The sequence below is a fragment of the Chelon labrosus genome, assembly GCF_963514085.1.
Source record: "Chelon labrosus genome assembly, chromosome: 3".
Taxonomy (NCBI): domain Eukaryota; kingdom Metazoa; phylum Chordata; class Actinopteri; order Mugiliformes; family Mugilidae; genus Chelon; species Chelon labrosus.
In genome coordinates, this window is record NC_140339.1 from 11,000,345 (window position 1) to 11,016,600 (window position 16,256).

At 41.1% G+C, this 16,256-nt stretch overlaps 1 protein-coding gene across 1 annotated transcript in view; it reads right to left on the reverse strand.

The window, feature by feature from the left end:
- Nucleotides 1–598: 598 nt before the first annotated feature.
- ddb1 (damage-specific DNA binding protein 1) overlaps nucleotides 599–16,256 on the reverse strand; it is a 48,635-nt gene continuing 32,977 nt past the window's right edge. Inside the window, exons 20-27 of the mRNA XM_084540858.1 lie at nucleotides 15,973–16,137; nucleotides 15,354–15,448; nucleotides 12,506–12,676; nucleotides 9,740–9,849; nucleotides 8,816–8,985; nucleotides 4,125–4,227; nucleotides 3,239–3,362; nucleotides 599–1,282 (exon numbers count right to left, since the gene is read on the reverse strand). Of these exons, the coding sequence (XP_084396984.1) occupies nucleotides 1,199–1,282; nucleotides 3,239–3,362; nucleotides 4,125–4,227; nucleotides 8,816–8,985; nucleotides 9,740–9,849; nucleotides 12,506–12,676; nucleotides 15,354–15,448; nucleotides 15,973–16,137 (1,022 nt within the window). The 3' untranslated portion in view covers nucleotides 599–1,198. The remainder of the gene's footprint in view (nucleotides 1,283–3,238; nucleotides 3,363–4,124; nucleotides 4,228–8,815; nucleotides 8,986–9,739; nucleotides 9,850–12,505; nucleotides 12,677–15,353; nucleotides 15,449–15,972; nucleotides 16,138–16,256) is intronic.

Here is a 16,256-nt window from a genome sequence, read left to right on the forward strand (position 1 = left end):
GACTGACCGACCTTCAGTTCTTAAAGTAATGATGGACTGTCATTTCTCTTGACTTGGCTGACTGGTTCTTGCCATTATATGAATTCTAACAGTTGTCAGATAGGGCTGTCAGCTCCACAGCTTCCACAAATGAACCCTGACAAAGGCACATCATGAAGCTCATTGAGAGAAGTCCAAGGGTTTGCAGCGCTGTCAACAAAACAAAGGGTGGCTACTTTGAGGACTCTAAAATATGAATCATATTTGGAGTTGGACTTTTTTTTGTTCACTACATAATTCCATGTGTTCATTCATAGTTTTGATGTCTTCAGTGAGATTCTAAAATTGACTGGTAGGGTATGTGCAAAATACACTAATCCATAGAAGATTTCAAACTGTTATCAGACAATCTCTGGAGTCTTTACAAGTTATCCTCAAATGAACATCTGTAGGAATGGTTCATAGACATTCATAGTTCTTGAATGTGACAGTGTGGGCTAAAGTGGTGGAGCAACTGACGGACATTTACTTCCAGAGCTGTGCAGCTAAAATTATTACTAAAACAAAGCAGATTTTGTAAACAAAATAAATAAAAGTCAGAATCTGAGACAACGGTGTGAACGGTACTAAAGCAAACTTTATTAGAATAAACAAAGAAAACATCACAAAGACAAAATAGCTATAAATCTATCCTTTTCCTCATTTTGTTTTTTCATACAGCGCGTTTATTCCGTAATAAACGTGGAAACAGTAAATCAGTCAGTGATGACGGGTGGAGAGGATTGGCCGAGCTTTAACCTGCAACCTACAACTGTCACAAAACTCCCAGAGAATTCTTCTGGCGAGGAAATTTTTTCTGTATTTTTCCTATTTATAGTGGCTCATTATTTCCACACGGACACAATCGCACACACACACTCAAGCACACTCTGACCAATGTCTTCACTTTGGTCTTTTTGTTGTTCAAACAGGATGCTACCCACTCCGCCTGGAGACTCTTATCTAAAGGAAGGGCGCGAGACGCTCGTCATGTAGCACCTTCAGGGTCTCAACAGCTTATAAATCACCGAAGTCTGAAGGACGAACATGCACACACTGTTTATTTATACTTATTTACAAATCTGCAAAACCTAAACCGTCGCCTCCGACATCATTTCACCCATCGCTCCTCCTCTGAGCCGTCCTCTCGGGCCAGCGGGGATCTGGATGGCGGTCGAGGCTAGTGGATCCTCGTCAGCTCCTCCACGATCTTAATCACCTCGTCCACTGTGGCTTCACGCTTCATGCCGCTGCCGTCATCGATCTGAAATCGAACCACACCGAGCAGTTAGGGCTCCGCCACTGTGACAAACCGCTGCCACTTACGTCACAATAGGCGACAAACGGAACTGGGAGGGAGGCACGTGCTCCAAAAGCATTCTGACCTTTTTGAGTTTCAGCTGTTTTAGAGATAAGATTATCTTGGGGATCTTTTATCTCGCTTGTGCACATCACTGATCGTATCTTTCTTCCTCAATTTTCTGGTAGAGACTGCATTTTATCAGCGTATCTTTGTATTACTTTCTTCTCTATCACATGTTTCATCCTAAAAACTAAATCATTCATGATCTAGTGGTGTTTTTTGGCTATTTTTAAAATTTTTTGCTGAACAAAACTAATTATTCCCACTCAAGCTGTAAAGCTGCAAACATTAATCATGTGAGCAACTAACAGATGTAATTAATCTGCAACTCTTTTAAAGAAACATCAAACATTTGACATTTGAGATTATGCTGCTTTTTCCAATCTTAACATTTCTTGTTTGGACAATCTACACACTTCCTGTTAATCGATAAAAAAGAAAATAACTCTTAGTTACAGCCTTAATTTCAACAATTAATAGTTTAAAATGTGCATATTGTAGTTGAAGTTTGGACGCTGCAGCATATTTTTAGAGCAGTGTTCCAGCTCCAGTAGACTCCTGGCATTAAACAGGAGTCTCCTGGCAAAGAGACACATACAGACACATATTTCAGTCTGTCTTCATCAGCTTTCCTTAACAGGCAACCTGGGAACAGCCTTTGTTCACCAGCTAAAAGTGTGCTTCTTTCTTTTTCAAATGCAACGAGCGCACAAGAGACACAAAGCCGATAAGCGTTATTTGTTTATCTGCCAAAAGTGATTCTACCACCTGTTCAGCCGTAAATGTTTGTCCCACTCAGAGCACGGGAGCAGTTAATAAAATCTGTCTTTCTAGGTTCAACACTGTTTTAGGCCAAAAAAACTCAAGTGCCAGCGCAAATTGTTTCTACACCTTCTGCTGGACCTCTGCTCTAGCAACACGTCTATGTAAATCTCCGTTAATAAAATAGTTTAGAGCCCATCGCAGGCAAACACAAACCGTGCCAACGAGCCGGCAATGAGAGCAAAGTTGAGGAAGCCTTAAGGAGCGTGAACACAGGAAGAGACTGGCAGCGTTGACACAAACAGGGCTGGTACCAAGTACAAAGGTGGAGAGTTGTATTGATGACAGACAAAAAAGTTGACGCATGCCAACTAGAACTAATTTAAACTTTGAGGCAACGACCAATGTGATCGAGTTTCTCAAACATTTACCGCATGGAAACATTGTCCACAACTTTGGTTCCTACCTCCAAATTCACAGTCCTACAGCAAAAATACTGAGCTAGGTTCATCTGTGAACTAAAACACACGTGGAGGAATTGGCTTGTCCCATACACCAGCAATATTGTTAAGGTCTGATTGTTTCAGCTGGAAACATTTAGGGGTGGGAAATATACACCTAGGCAACCAGAGCCTTAAACGTCTACTATCTACAACTGAAGAGGCTTTAATGCCCCTTTAAGAGTAAGAAGCATTTCTACGAGTTTAGCAACAAGACAATGATCCCAAGCATGTGTCCAGTCTGGCTCTGGATTTATTTCTGGAATAGCTGACTCCCACTAAAAATCTTTATGTATGAGGATGTCAGGTAGGAGGAAGCTAAAATCCAAAGGAGAGGGGCGTAAATCTGGCAGAAACTACAAACTACCGGGTTGAATATTATCAGCCTTTTTGGAGAAATGGTTATTAAACTTTGGCCCTATTAGTAGCCCCAGTGTTATCTCCTCAAAAACACACTGTTGACTGTTCTCCAAGATGTTGGCTGACATGATTTCATTAAAGTTTAATCACAACACTATACTGTCCTGCAGGTTAATGGAGATCACTTTTACTGCAGCTATAAGTGCGTAGATGTGGATGAACTTCGAGTTCTTACCTGAAGAGTGCTGACAACCTCCTGCATCTTTGCCCGCCCGAGGTCCAGGAAGCTTTCAATCAGGTCCCCGTCGATGAATCCCGTGGCCTGTTCTGTCTTCCGCTCTGTGTGGAAGGACCTCCAGGTGCCGTGCAGTTAAGGGAAATCAATACGAGTCTGCCGCAACGCCTGAGGATTGCACCTCAGGTACAATAACACATATTTTACCTCAGGCACAGTCAACAAATTTTCAGCCTGACGTGAAAGAAAGTCTAATAAAAACAGCACAGCTGGTGATATGAAGACCTGGTCAGTCATTCAGGATAGTTCTGCTGAACCGATAAATAACTGGAGCGCAGACTGTACCTGGACAAGTTTTGACTGCAAAACAAAAAATGGCTTTTTAAATCATTTTCATAAGGGAAACGTAATAAAAATCCCTAAAATTAGTCTGAATTTGTCGCTATTTAATCTTTCATTACAATTATTCTGACTATTTTCACTATTACTTTCACATTCGACAAAAGAGAAAAAAAAATGCCTCTCACATTTAAATCAGGTCATTAAATGCATTACTTTGTCTGACCAGGGTATAAAATCTAATGGTTTCAATTTAACTACTGTAGAAACCTATAAAAATTTACATTGGAGGCGAAGGATCAAGAGGGATTTTAACCGAGTGATCATCAAAATTAAAATGAATTCACAAACACTTACACTTCTTTAAACAAATCACATAATTACATAATGCAGCAGAGTGGCCACAAACTAATTACTGCAATATAAGCAAATTAAACTGCCACCATTTTCAGGATTTACTGCCTACGAGACGACCGGTCCTGTCAGCACGGGTCATCTCCGCCGCCGTCACAGATGGCGAGCGCATGCATGAATATGAAAAGGATATAAGCTGTGCTCGATCTTGCCCACGCTCTTGATGACCTTGTTGAGGCGGTTCTGCAGGTCCAGCAGGAGGCTGTACCAGCCCTCGGACAGGGACGTCACCAGACCTAACACACACACACACACAGGTACCCAAGTCAACAACACAACTCTTATGTTTTGCTTTGCGCCTCACTGCAGCAGATGGTGACTACTACTGCGAGAAGGATTTTGGGATCAGATTTAAAATAGAACTCACAAGAGCTTTCTAATAAATAAATTAAAAGATCATTAGTGTACCTGCAATCCTCCTAATGTAAGTTTCATGCTTGTATTCTGACAGTATATAAGAGTTAAATAGCATGATTTCAGTAGTTCAATAACTGAAGACACCTCTAAAATGATTCATTTTGAGTGACTTTGCTGTAAATGTCAGAGTCACAGAGCTGTTGGGGGAGTACCAGTCTCCCATCTGTGCTCCAAACTAAAATTTGATTACGCCGAGTGCACTATTGTGATGCTCCGGGGAAGTAATCAGCTCTCGAACTGACGGCGACACGAGAAATTGGCAAACTTGTGAACAAAGAGTTTCACAGATTTGCGATGCAGCGCTTGTTTCTCTGTGAGAACGAAAGTCGCGAAAGTTGAGTCGGGGGAAAAACTGCCAGCAGGATTCTGGAGAGCAGCGGGACGGCGACTAACAATTATTCTTATCAGTTAATCTGATGATTATTTTTTTGGATCCGTGGATTTTAATTATTTTGTTTGTAAAATGTTGGAAAACAGTGAAAAATGTGTTTGTCCAGTTGTTATTTATTTCTTAAATATTAATACTTTTTGATTTGCCTTCTCTTGTTTTTGTATTATTTATTTTCACATAGTTCTATTAATAAGTCAAATAAAAACAGTTGTAAATGAAAGCGTTAGCTCTGTGTGGAGCCATAAGGAGATCGTTTAAAGGAACTTTTGTTTTTTTAAGACATTTTACACAACCCAACTGGAGAATTAGCCTCGCTGACCGTTTACTCTGATGGAACACAGTAGAGGATGTTAACAAAGATTAATCTGCATCTATTTTCCAAGTTTTCTGTAAATTTAGTTAAAGCCTGGACATAAACTTGACACATGAATCCATTAATTGTTGCTTGGTCTTGCCTACAGTTAAAATCTGGGAGTATTTCGAGTTGTTTTCTGAACGCAGACTGATGGATTAAACAGGACTGCACTGATACTGACAGCAGCATTGTGCACCAGTCCAACAGCTACATGACTAATCTGTGGTCATATGTCCGTACTTTGCAAACAAGCTCTAATCCAACTGCACCTGATACCACACTGGGCAGTGTACGTTAACTTCTCATTAGCTATGTGGCAGAAACAGCAAATTAGCTGGCTGTTAACAAGGGTGTTTTGGCACAGGGAAGTGTCGCGGCTGCAGCGGCCAGATATCTTAAAACAATCTGCCTTAAAGACGTTCAGGCGCAGCTCCACCACCACCCTAGAAAAAGCACGACGCTATCGTTGAGAAGAAGAGGGCTCTGAGAATATTTGCGTTTGAATATGAGTTTCTCTCAACGCAGAACGGTGGACTGGAAAAAGGCGTTACTGGCTCTGTTTGAAGAGTTAACCAGAAACGTGAGCTCCTGTGATGTGTTGGCATCAGATGTGATTCCTCCTGTGGCCTCGCTTCAAAGAGTTCTGACCAAAGAAACAGACGAGGGCCGTGACATCAAAACAGACAACCTTCGCGCAGCTGTCAAAGAAAGAGGAAAGAAACTGTCTAATCCAGCGCAACTGTGAGTAACTTTTACATCCTCAATTTAACTTATGAAGTGACATGAAGGTGTGTAGAACTGAATACACTGACATTCTGACAATTTCAGACCTGTTTTTAAAGGTACAGACGCGCTAAACCAACATCAAGTGATCACCGGCCACGGAGGCCGACTGTGACGTGTCTGGGCCAAAAAAAAAAGCACCTGAACACACCACAAAGAGTACAGCCAACTGGCACATACATTCTGCGCTTGTTCTGAGATTAGATGCAAATGGGAAAAAAAAGAAGAGTCTTCTGTGTACTCTTTTAAATTTGTAGTTTAGTTGTTTTTTCCTTCTCGTGCGCTGGTTCTCCAAGCTGAACAGAAAGATCTGCCACCGTTTCAAAATACTGACATGGCAGCCAAATCTGATGTGATTTACTTTCATAGTCACTGAGCAGCAATAATGTATTATTATAGCATGACCAAGATTAATACTTAATGAATAAAGTACTCATATTAGTACTCAAATGCAAGCACTCGTTCTTGGTATGACAATAGGTGCATATTAAAACGACCACAAATCATCCATTTTAAATTAAGCATTCAAGACTTTTAGAAAGCTTTGACGATAATGTGTTAATCTTCCCATGACACACACAAAAAAAAAAAAAAACGAAATAAGTTTGTTAGAAGTTTGTCCACTCGTTATTTTTTGGGGCAGAACAACTTTGTGGCCATGCAGCTTTTTCTTCCCAGAAACATGAAATAAATCACAACATCTCGCAGTGCGATAAGACCAGCAGTGGTATTTATCTTCATTACACTCTGCAGGCTCGCTTTAGTTTACCTGGCACTGTGGAAGTTGTTTTTTTTTTTTGGTTTTTTTTAATACCGGAACATACAACGGTGGCTCTCATTTCCTGTGAAACTTTCCTCAGAGACTTTTTTAAGTAATCACACAGGGCTTAGAGGGGAAATAATATGTACCAGGGCTAAATTACTGCTGTCTCAAACCGATCTGCTCGCCCTGTTTTTCCATCTCTGCCACCATTACGGCCAGGCTGAGAGTTACTAGTTTAAATCTGATTAATGAGGTGTGAAACTGTGATTTCTCTCCTTTTCTTGTCACTTTCCAAAATAGAAACATTAGTTTTGAGGAAGCAACTTAGACAGAACTCTGTGTACTCCCTAATTGGCCTTACAGCAAACAGCTGATTATTGGAAACAGTGTAAATGAGAGCTTCCTCTGTGCAGTTCTACAGTCATTTACTGAATGAATGGCACCGTTTTGGGATATCTTCCAGGATTATGAAATCAAATAGGTTTTTTTTAATTGTTCAGTGGGTTTTTTTGTGGACACTGTGGACTATTTTCTACCAAAGGCGAAATAAAACTGTGTGTGGTTTATGCTGAGAAATGGGCGCAGTGTTTCTGAAAACACATGCTGCTGCAGAGTCTTTAAAGCTAATATTTAAAAGCTTGTAGCTCCACGAACAAAATCCCGTTCATCTCCATTGAATCAAGGTGGAAGCAGAAGCCTCAGCGGAGGATATTAGAAGTAAATACAGAACTATATGTATGGCTGTGAGAGGAAGTGGGAACATATGGTGTATTTGTGATGTGGATCAGCTAAAGCTCAGCTCAGACTAAACGGGTTTAGGACAGATTCATCCCTGAATCCCTCCTTCCTACAATCCAGTTCGGACCTCGCTCCGTCCCAAGGTTTGGTCCAGATTATTTGGTATTGTGAGGATACACATACCCGCTGTTAAAACGAGCAGTTGACAATGTTGACAAGGAATGCTAAACATCCTAGCCTCCTCTTTCCTCCTCATTACTGCCCCCTGCTGGACCGGAGAGTGGATCAGTTAATATACAACAAGTTTTACCACAGCCCTTGTTTTGTTTACATCCTCTGTCTCCTGAGACCATATGGGGTGGTGCATTCAATGATTCCTAGTCTGGCATGGTAACCTAACCAATATCCTATAGTGTCGGTTGCTCTATTATTTCCAAACCTCATAGTGTGTAATGCACACCTGATTTCAAACTCCTGTATTTCGATCCTAACTTAACAAATTCTTAAAGACATATTTTTAAAGTTAAGCAACAAGTTTAAAAGATGAGAAAACTGAAACACTCGTGCATCAGTTAGCATAGTATGACACAAAACCAGTTTAGCCTTTGGGTGTGTTCACAGTATGAGCGAAAAGAGCTATAACTCGATCAGCGCTGCCAGCGACATTGTTGCCGTTGGAGCGCCACTCTAGTGCTCCGACATGAGGGTTTGGAACAGGCATTGACTAGATATATAACACTGCAACGGCTGAAGCACACACATGTGACACACACGTGGCTGAAGCAAACACACGTAACACACACGTGAAAATCCAGTTTAACTTTCATGCTGTGCATCTCGCCCAACATATAACAACAGGTGTCAAACACTGAGCATGTCACCAGCTTCCACTGAAAATGTAGGTTCTCGTTCTGTCCACGCTAGTGTGAACCATAGACTGTATATAAAAATGGACAACGTCTCGCCACTTCCTTGCATTGGCCAAACTGACGCCGTTTTCCCAGGGATATGGACGGCGACATCTTACTTTGGAGCCAGAGTCTGCGCAGTATGGTCCGAGAGTGAATAAAACGTCAGAAACCATCATTGAAAAAAAATGATTTGACGTGTATTTTAGTTTGCCGCAAGTCCCATCCACTAACAAGGAGGGGGTGGAGCTTATGACCTATACTGCAGCCAGTCACCAGGTGGAGCTCTACTTGATTTGGCTTCACTTTTGAGGAGCTGTTGCGCTTTCCATCTTATACAGTCTATAGTGTGAACGCATACGAGTAAAGTGCCACATAAACATAAATAAATAAAACATTTTCTCATATAACTCATTCGTCTAAAGCTGCAGTTGTGTACAAATGTTTGTCAAGTTGTCATCGCGCCTACCAATCATGCCGTTAACGGTGCCAAAGAGCACGGAGCCCTGAGTGGGCGTTGAGCTCTCGCCCAGGTTCTGCAGCACCAGCGAGCCGTGGCAGAAGACATTCACAAACTCCCCGAGGTGGAAGACCCCGACCTCCTGCAGGTGCTGCCGCTCCTCGTCTGTGGTGGCCGCACTGTCCGCGGGAAAGGGCAGTGGGAGAGAAAAACAGAAGAAGGGATTACAAAACATTAAGGGATGAAAAGTGCGGGAGGTCGAGGAGCAAGGACAGAGCCAAACAGAGCGAGGAGAGAGAAAACGGTTAAAACTATGTCAGAGGAAAAATGAAGAAATTGTCGGGGGTAGGACTTGATGGACTAAGTAAAAGAAAAACAAGACGGGCAGAGATATCAGAAGCTGTAGAAAAGGTCAAAGAATGATAGAGAAGTAATGAAAAAAAGGGGTGAGAATCAGTGAAGAGAGCAACAGGAAGAGAGATGTGATACAAAAATAAAGGTCAAAAGCATTGAGAGGTCCGATCTGATGTATTAGGTGGATAATAAACGGAGGCATGAATTGAACACACTCCCTTAGAGGCCACATCTTTCTTCCTTTTCCTTAAAGTCAACACTTGTCTAATAGTGAAATTACTAGAACAAAAAAGAGCTCAGAGGCTCAGTGAGATGAATCTTAATTTCCCAAATAAATGCAAGGACAATGTTTCTGCACCACATTCATATCAATAATGCTGCTCTAAAAATTACCGTGGGACTGAGTGCAGAAAGAGCCTCCTAATGAGATGATATTGGTTCCAGTAGATAAATATTGGAGGTGAATTAGAAAGTTGTGACTATAAATGAGCAGCTCAACGGACGGGGATGATTACAGGAAAGGCTGGAATTCATGTGCAAAATACACACGAGCACTTCATAGTAGCGAGCTTTCCTCACCTGTCTTTTTGGCAAACAAACAGGTTGAAGGCGTTCTCCGCCCCGAGGAAGTTGTCATCGTCCAGGATCTCGACTGCACTCATCCAGTTAGGATTGAAGTCGCGAGCAATCTGAGCATAAAACATGGGATGTGCCGGAGAGAAACAGTAAACAACACAGAGAGAAAAAAAGAAGAAGAAAAAACCAGAGATGCTCTTTTCTCCAAGCAAATACTGCATTATCTATGAGCCAACAAGTGCTGGAATCCAAACATACAGCCAATATGTTTCAAGGGCAACAGGCTTTTAAAATGCCCTTGGAGACACAACACATTCAAAAGTACCCAGAAAAATCTGTTCAGGTTAAGTTCACTGTGAGCATCATGCTCTGAGGCTGTAATGGAAACCACTTTGTACTGTTATGATATTTGAACAAACAGCGCAGACTATCACTCCATCACTGCCTAATATTCAGCTGAAGCATAAAAAACACCAGAACAGTAATGAGACGGCCAGAGAAGATTGATATCAAGCTGATGTCAGGAAGTGATAGTTTCCCAAAATCTGCCAACCATGCTCCCTATTTAATGTGTATACACCGATAAGGCATAACATTATGACCACCTTCCTAATATTGTGTAGGTCTCCCTTGTGCCTCCAAAACAGTTGTGACTCATCAGAGAATGGACATGGGCCTTCTGAGGGTGTCCTGTGGTGTCTGGCAACTTAATGTTGTTAGTGGGAGCCTTTGGGTCCTATGGGTTGAGGGGAGGGTCCTCTGTGGATCAGGCTTGTTCCAGTGCAACCGCACAGATACTTGATTAGTTTGGGATCTGGGGAATTTGGAGGCCAGGTCAACACCTTGTGCTGTTTTTTTGTGTTTTTTTTAGTTGTTCCTAAACCGTTGTGTGCCTGTGTCAGGCTTCATCCTGCTGGGGATGGCTGCTGCCATCAAGGAGTGTCACTACTGTGGGGTGGGGGTGCCTGGTCTGGTCTAGGTGGGTGCTACATGTCTAAGTAACATCCACATGAATGCCAGGTCCAAAAGTTTCCCAGCAGAACATTGTATTGTCACAAGATGGTCAATGTTATTTATTTATCTTGTCAGTGGTCATAATGTTATGCCTGATCGGTGTATGCTGTTTGTTTAATCTGTAAAAAGCTTAAATTGTTTTAGTTTAGCTACTAATGATTTACTATGAATGACCCAGTCTTGCTATGCTAAGCTAACTGTTTGCTGGCTTGACCACACAGGTGGATGGAGCGGTATCGATCTCATCATCTCAACTCTGCAAGAATAAAATAAATATATTTCTCAATATGTCAAGCTCTTTTCCCTGATTTTATAACCCTTCATTACTATCAGCCTAAATATTGCCAAACTGTTCAGAGCTTCAACAACATATCAGTGTAATAGATGACCTCAGTTACATAAATGCTCTGTTTTACCTAGAATGTGTCACCACATTACAATGCTTATGCACATAGTCGATGGGACAGCCTGGCATGGTGATATTAAACAAAATAAGACTGTGAATTCTTTAAACGCCCAACAAATGAAATGCGTACTAAAAAATTAGTCCGACCACAGCAGCACCAACGCTACGCACAAGTATCTTAACAGAAATGGTCCGACGTCAAATCAAGGAGACAAGAGTTTTGTCTGATTCTTGGCAGATTGTTATATTTTAGACAAGAACTCAGTGAAGACTCAGTGAATCTGACACTAATGGTATGACATGGCTGCTTTTCAGTCACTTTGAAAGTTGTAAAGCAGTTTGTTTAAGTGCATAGAAAACGAACGTTATGCTCTTAGCGGGTGTGAGCAATCTTTTTCAAACACACAATAAAGATGGATTTCTGATTATAATGAGTGAAAGGTACTGAAGTTAGTTTTTCCAATTTTTTTTTTTTACTAATTAATTTAAGAATGTAGTAGACAACATCTTTCCTAATTACACCGTATGAATAAAGTTTTGTGATGAACAGCATCATAAGGTTCTTCATTCGTAGATTAGATGTTAAAATATGTCATTATGAGAAAAGGTTTCAACAGAAGTTTAAAAGTTTAACGGTGTAAGTTCTGTTTATTATTTAGTGATAAATAATCCTTGATTGCAGCACTAAAACTGTTTTCTGTTTAAGAATACTGGCATTTTTGCAGGACATTCACTCTTTAAGCTCTGATTTTGGCCTCTACTATAAATATCTGTCTATTCAGCTGCTATTACCTTCACAGGCTAGCGACAAATTTAGCTTGGTGCTGGGCAAACAACTGCCTGCTACGTCTTTATACAACGCTGACGAGAGCGGTGAGAATAAATCTAAACCAGACAACCTTGGCAAAATTATTGATTATATCAGAACGTAAGTATTTTCAATTCAACATTTTTTTTGTGGCACTCGGAGATGTGCTCTGTTCCTGAATAAATTCAAGTCCTTTAAGTCTCCCACAATTATTACAAGGAGCACAACACCCCAGCATGCGCTCAAAAGGGTGCGTGACTCGCCGTCAGATCTCTTCATCTCTCTGCAACAAATCAATTTCAACACTCCACTCATCAAAAGGATGGGAAATATATGTCAACACTTGGTGTAGAGAGAGAAATAACATTTATACTCCAAAGAGAAGTAAAAAACATTCAAGTGTGGATAAACAGACACCCGCCAAAGTAAGTAGAAAAATAACAGCTATCACCTACTTTTCAGCCCAGCAGCCTCTTTGCCCTTTTAAGTTCTTGTATTATTTTCTGAGCACCTTTTCCTAACATTCCTCTTCACATCTCACCTCTTCAAAGTTGCCCTCCATCGGTTTGTAGGCCAGCAGGAGGACAGACCTCATCAGGTCTCCCACCAGGATGAAATCTCCTTTGGTCTTCAGGTAAAGGGCCATGATATTGTTGTAGTGGTTGCACTCGGTCCTGAGCTCCTTCTCAGCCGTCCACTCGTACAGACGGACCTGAAACAAGCAGTCAAGGTGTGTAATCGTGTTGTCATACGAGCTGCCAAAGGTAAGAGCGTCAGCAATTAGATCCGGCGGAAGTTGATGAACTGTTTGACATTTTACTTCCACCTTGCTATCACCCTGAATATGTCGCGCCCCAGTGACCGTGAGGACGATGCGCTGATTAACAATATGAGTTATCAGCTGCCACATTAACGAAAAGCGAACGGCTAATTACACTCACCATTTCACGCTGCTTGCACCATCTAACAAGTTTTAAAAATGGGTTTGAGGTGAGAGACTGATGGAGGAGCAGGGGTGTGTGTTTTTCTGGTTTTAGTTCTGTTTACAAAATGGCAGAGTGATAACAAGAGGACAGCTGAGATGATGCCGGAGTTCAAAGCTGGAAATAATGCTACCCATTGGATCACTGACCATTTAAGATCTCTAGTGCATTCAGTCATTATCTTGGCTGACTTTATTTATTTTTTTTAAGTGCCAACTGCTAACAAGAAAAATATATAATGGTGTTAATATGACGGTACAGATTATCTTAGCTTACCTAGCTCTGTCCGAAGCTAACAAAATTGGTCTGTAAGCTTTACTAAAGTGCACAATTTGACATGTTATGTTTTATGTATATACCTGAAACAAAACTGAAGGAAATGAATGCAACTGAAATTAATTTTTCCCTTTTTTCAGAGAAGGTTTAGAGGTGTTGGAAACAAAGAGCCACAATAGCCATTCACCCATTTTAACGACTATTTGCTAAATTAAGCAAAACAGCTGCAAACTGTAGCTACAGAGATAAAATGTATGTTATTATTTCTCAAAATATCCAACCTTCAAATGCAGACATATATGCAGATCTACACTTTGTTTGTATTCCGTTTATATTTGTTAATGTAAAAAGAACAACTGCGCAAACAAAGCCAAACAAATTATTTTTTTAAATGATTAATCAGTTTCCATCTTCCACTGGAAACTACATTTTTGTGTTCAATTTTACTTGTCTATTGCTACCGTCAAATGTTCACGTAAAAAGTCCATATGAATGGCGCCCTCTTGTGGCACTCACAAACACGTTTGGAAGTTGTGTCATTTCCAGAAATGACAAAAATCTGTTGTCATTTACAACTTCATGACACATCCAAGGATTGATAAGCTCAGTTTGCTAACTATTAGCCTCTGTGGCTTCTAGACCGCAACAATTATGTGTGCACGACTCCCTTTGTCGTAACCACGAGCTCACGTGTTCCATTTGAAGGCAGCATCTTTCCAGTGCAGTCAAGAAATGCCTATTCAGGTGTTAATGTCAAGTTTCAACAAGTGATATTAATGCCTGTGTGCTTTCAGCCGAGATAATCGGAGAAGAGAGGATGATGCACCAGGGTAAAATGTGCAATAAGGAAATTAGTAGAAGATGAATTTAAATTCAGGCATTTTATAAGCGTCAAATTATGTCAACATGTTATAATGTTCTAACCAGTTGTGCAAGTTCACACTAAACAAGAACTAGTTCAAAGTTCAGTTCGCACAGGTAAAAGTGAACTAGTTCAAGTTCATAGTTCACATATTTTTTTCTTTATTTATTTATTTTTTAAATGAGCAGCTTCGAGCTATTCTTGTTCAACACAATCTCTGACTGACCTGCCCGTCCATCCCCAGCCTGTGATATGTTTTCCGCCAGGATCTGTACTGCTTTTTTGATTAACCATTGATGGTATATACTAGGAAATAACTCAAATGTTTGTGTGGATCAGTTGCTTCTGCGGTGCCGGAGGCGGCTTCTCTTTCAGCTGCTTCTCTTTCAGCTGCACCAGCCACGTTGTATGCCGTAAAAAGCACGTCTATTTTTTTTCCCCTGAACGTCGTTATTTCCCTCCAGATTGAGCGAAACTCACATCTACGCTCACACGTGTTCATGCACAACACTGGTTCTAACCAAGTGAAATATTAATATCACTCCTAAGAGGGATAATTCCTCAATTACTGTTTCACTCAGGGGGGTAACTTGTGAGTTTTAAGGGGAAAGGGCATTTGGATTGAGTGAGGTTGACATTAAATGTAACACAACCGCTGTAACTCCACCCAGAAATACAGCTTACAATCCAGTCATCCAGTCATTCTGAATTATTTCCCAAGTACTCCAAAGTAATTGCATTTCTTTAAAGTTAATGAAGTGAGTAAAAGTCTGTGGCGAAGTCGAGAGTGAGACTATTGAACTGTGTGAAGAGTTCCAACTATTTGATTCGTGATATCTTGAGATAAAGCTGCCTTTGGAGCTTTTAATCCTTTTAATCTATCTACAGCTCAGAGTGGATGAGCGTGATATTACAGGACAGTGGGGGTGATGCTGCTTCTTTCACACTGTACGTGGAGTGATTTCACATTTATCCATGTGGGACAAATCTATTTAGAGATCACGAGTACAAAAAAAAAAATGACTGAGGTGGCACTTTTCTTCCTGAATAGACCATGTGGGTTTTAAACAGTCAAAGAAAGAAATAAAGAAAAAAAAGTCAAAACAGACAATCATCCTGATTTGAAATGCTGATGAGGGAAAAACTTGACAAATGAATTTATTCCATCTTTAACTCTCAGGGTGCCTTCCTTCTTCAAGTCCAACATAAATGCAATTCATAAAATGGACAAGTTGAAAGCTTTGCAGACATCATCAGACACCACTTACTGTGCTATTAATGCTGGCCAGAAGTTTGCCGTTGAATTCCACCATAGAATAAACGGCTCCTTTCACCTCCTTCTCAGCCACCGTTTGCAGCTTACCTGCAGGAAAGAGCACAATGTCTGTCAGTTAACATTCAAAGCTTTGCACGCGCAACGTTAAGCCAAACCAGCACCTACAAAATCTCTGTGAGTCCTGCTCGACAACTGTGAGAGAGATGTGGGAAAAATGAAAAGAGGAGGAGGTGGGGGACGCGTTCAGAATAAGGATGAGGGGTAAAAATGAAGAGCTGAAGGAGGATAAATGAAAGGCAAGCAATGCACCTTGAGAGGGACAGAGTATGAAAGGAAATGAGGAGAATCAGTAGCAGTGAGAAGAGGATCGTCTGATAAGGAGTGATAAGAAAATGATTAAGTGCTGAGGGGAAACAAGAGCATGGCAGGACACAGCGTCCGCGCTCAAAATAAAGGAACGGAGGGTGGGGAGGAGAAAATGAAACCGGGTGAAGGATAACGGGAGCAAAGCCAAATGAGCTGCCTGAGAAGACAAACGGGGTAAAGCAGAGGAGGAAGAAGAAGAAGACAAGAAAGTGTATTTGTCTGTTGAAGAACAGCTGGCTACTGACCATCAGTGTAGTGGAAGACAATGATGCGTCCCTGCTTGGGTTCAGCCTCCTCCGGGTACACCATGGCGGTGCCGACGATGAAATACACCGACGGGTCTTTTCCCAGACGACATGACACCATGCTGAGGGAGTACTCACTGGGGAGGAACTGATGGGCATGGAGAACTGACAGATACACAAAACACAAGTACTTTAGAAATGTGAGGGAAATGCTAATGGGATTCTACTTTTATTTACTCAACGATATTCAGTTTTTAAAGATTGTGGTTTATAAGAGTTGGAGG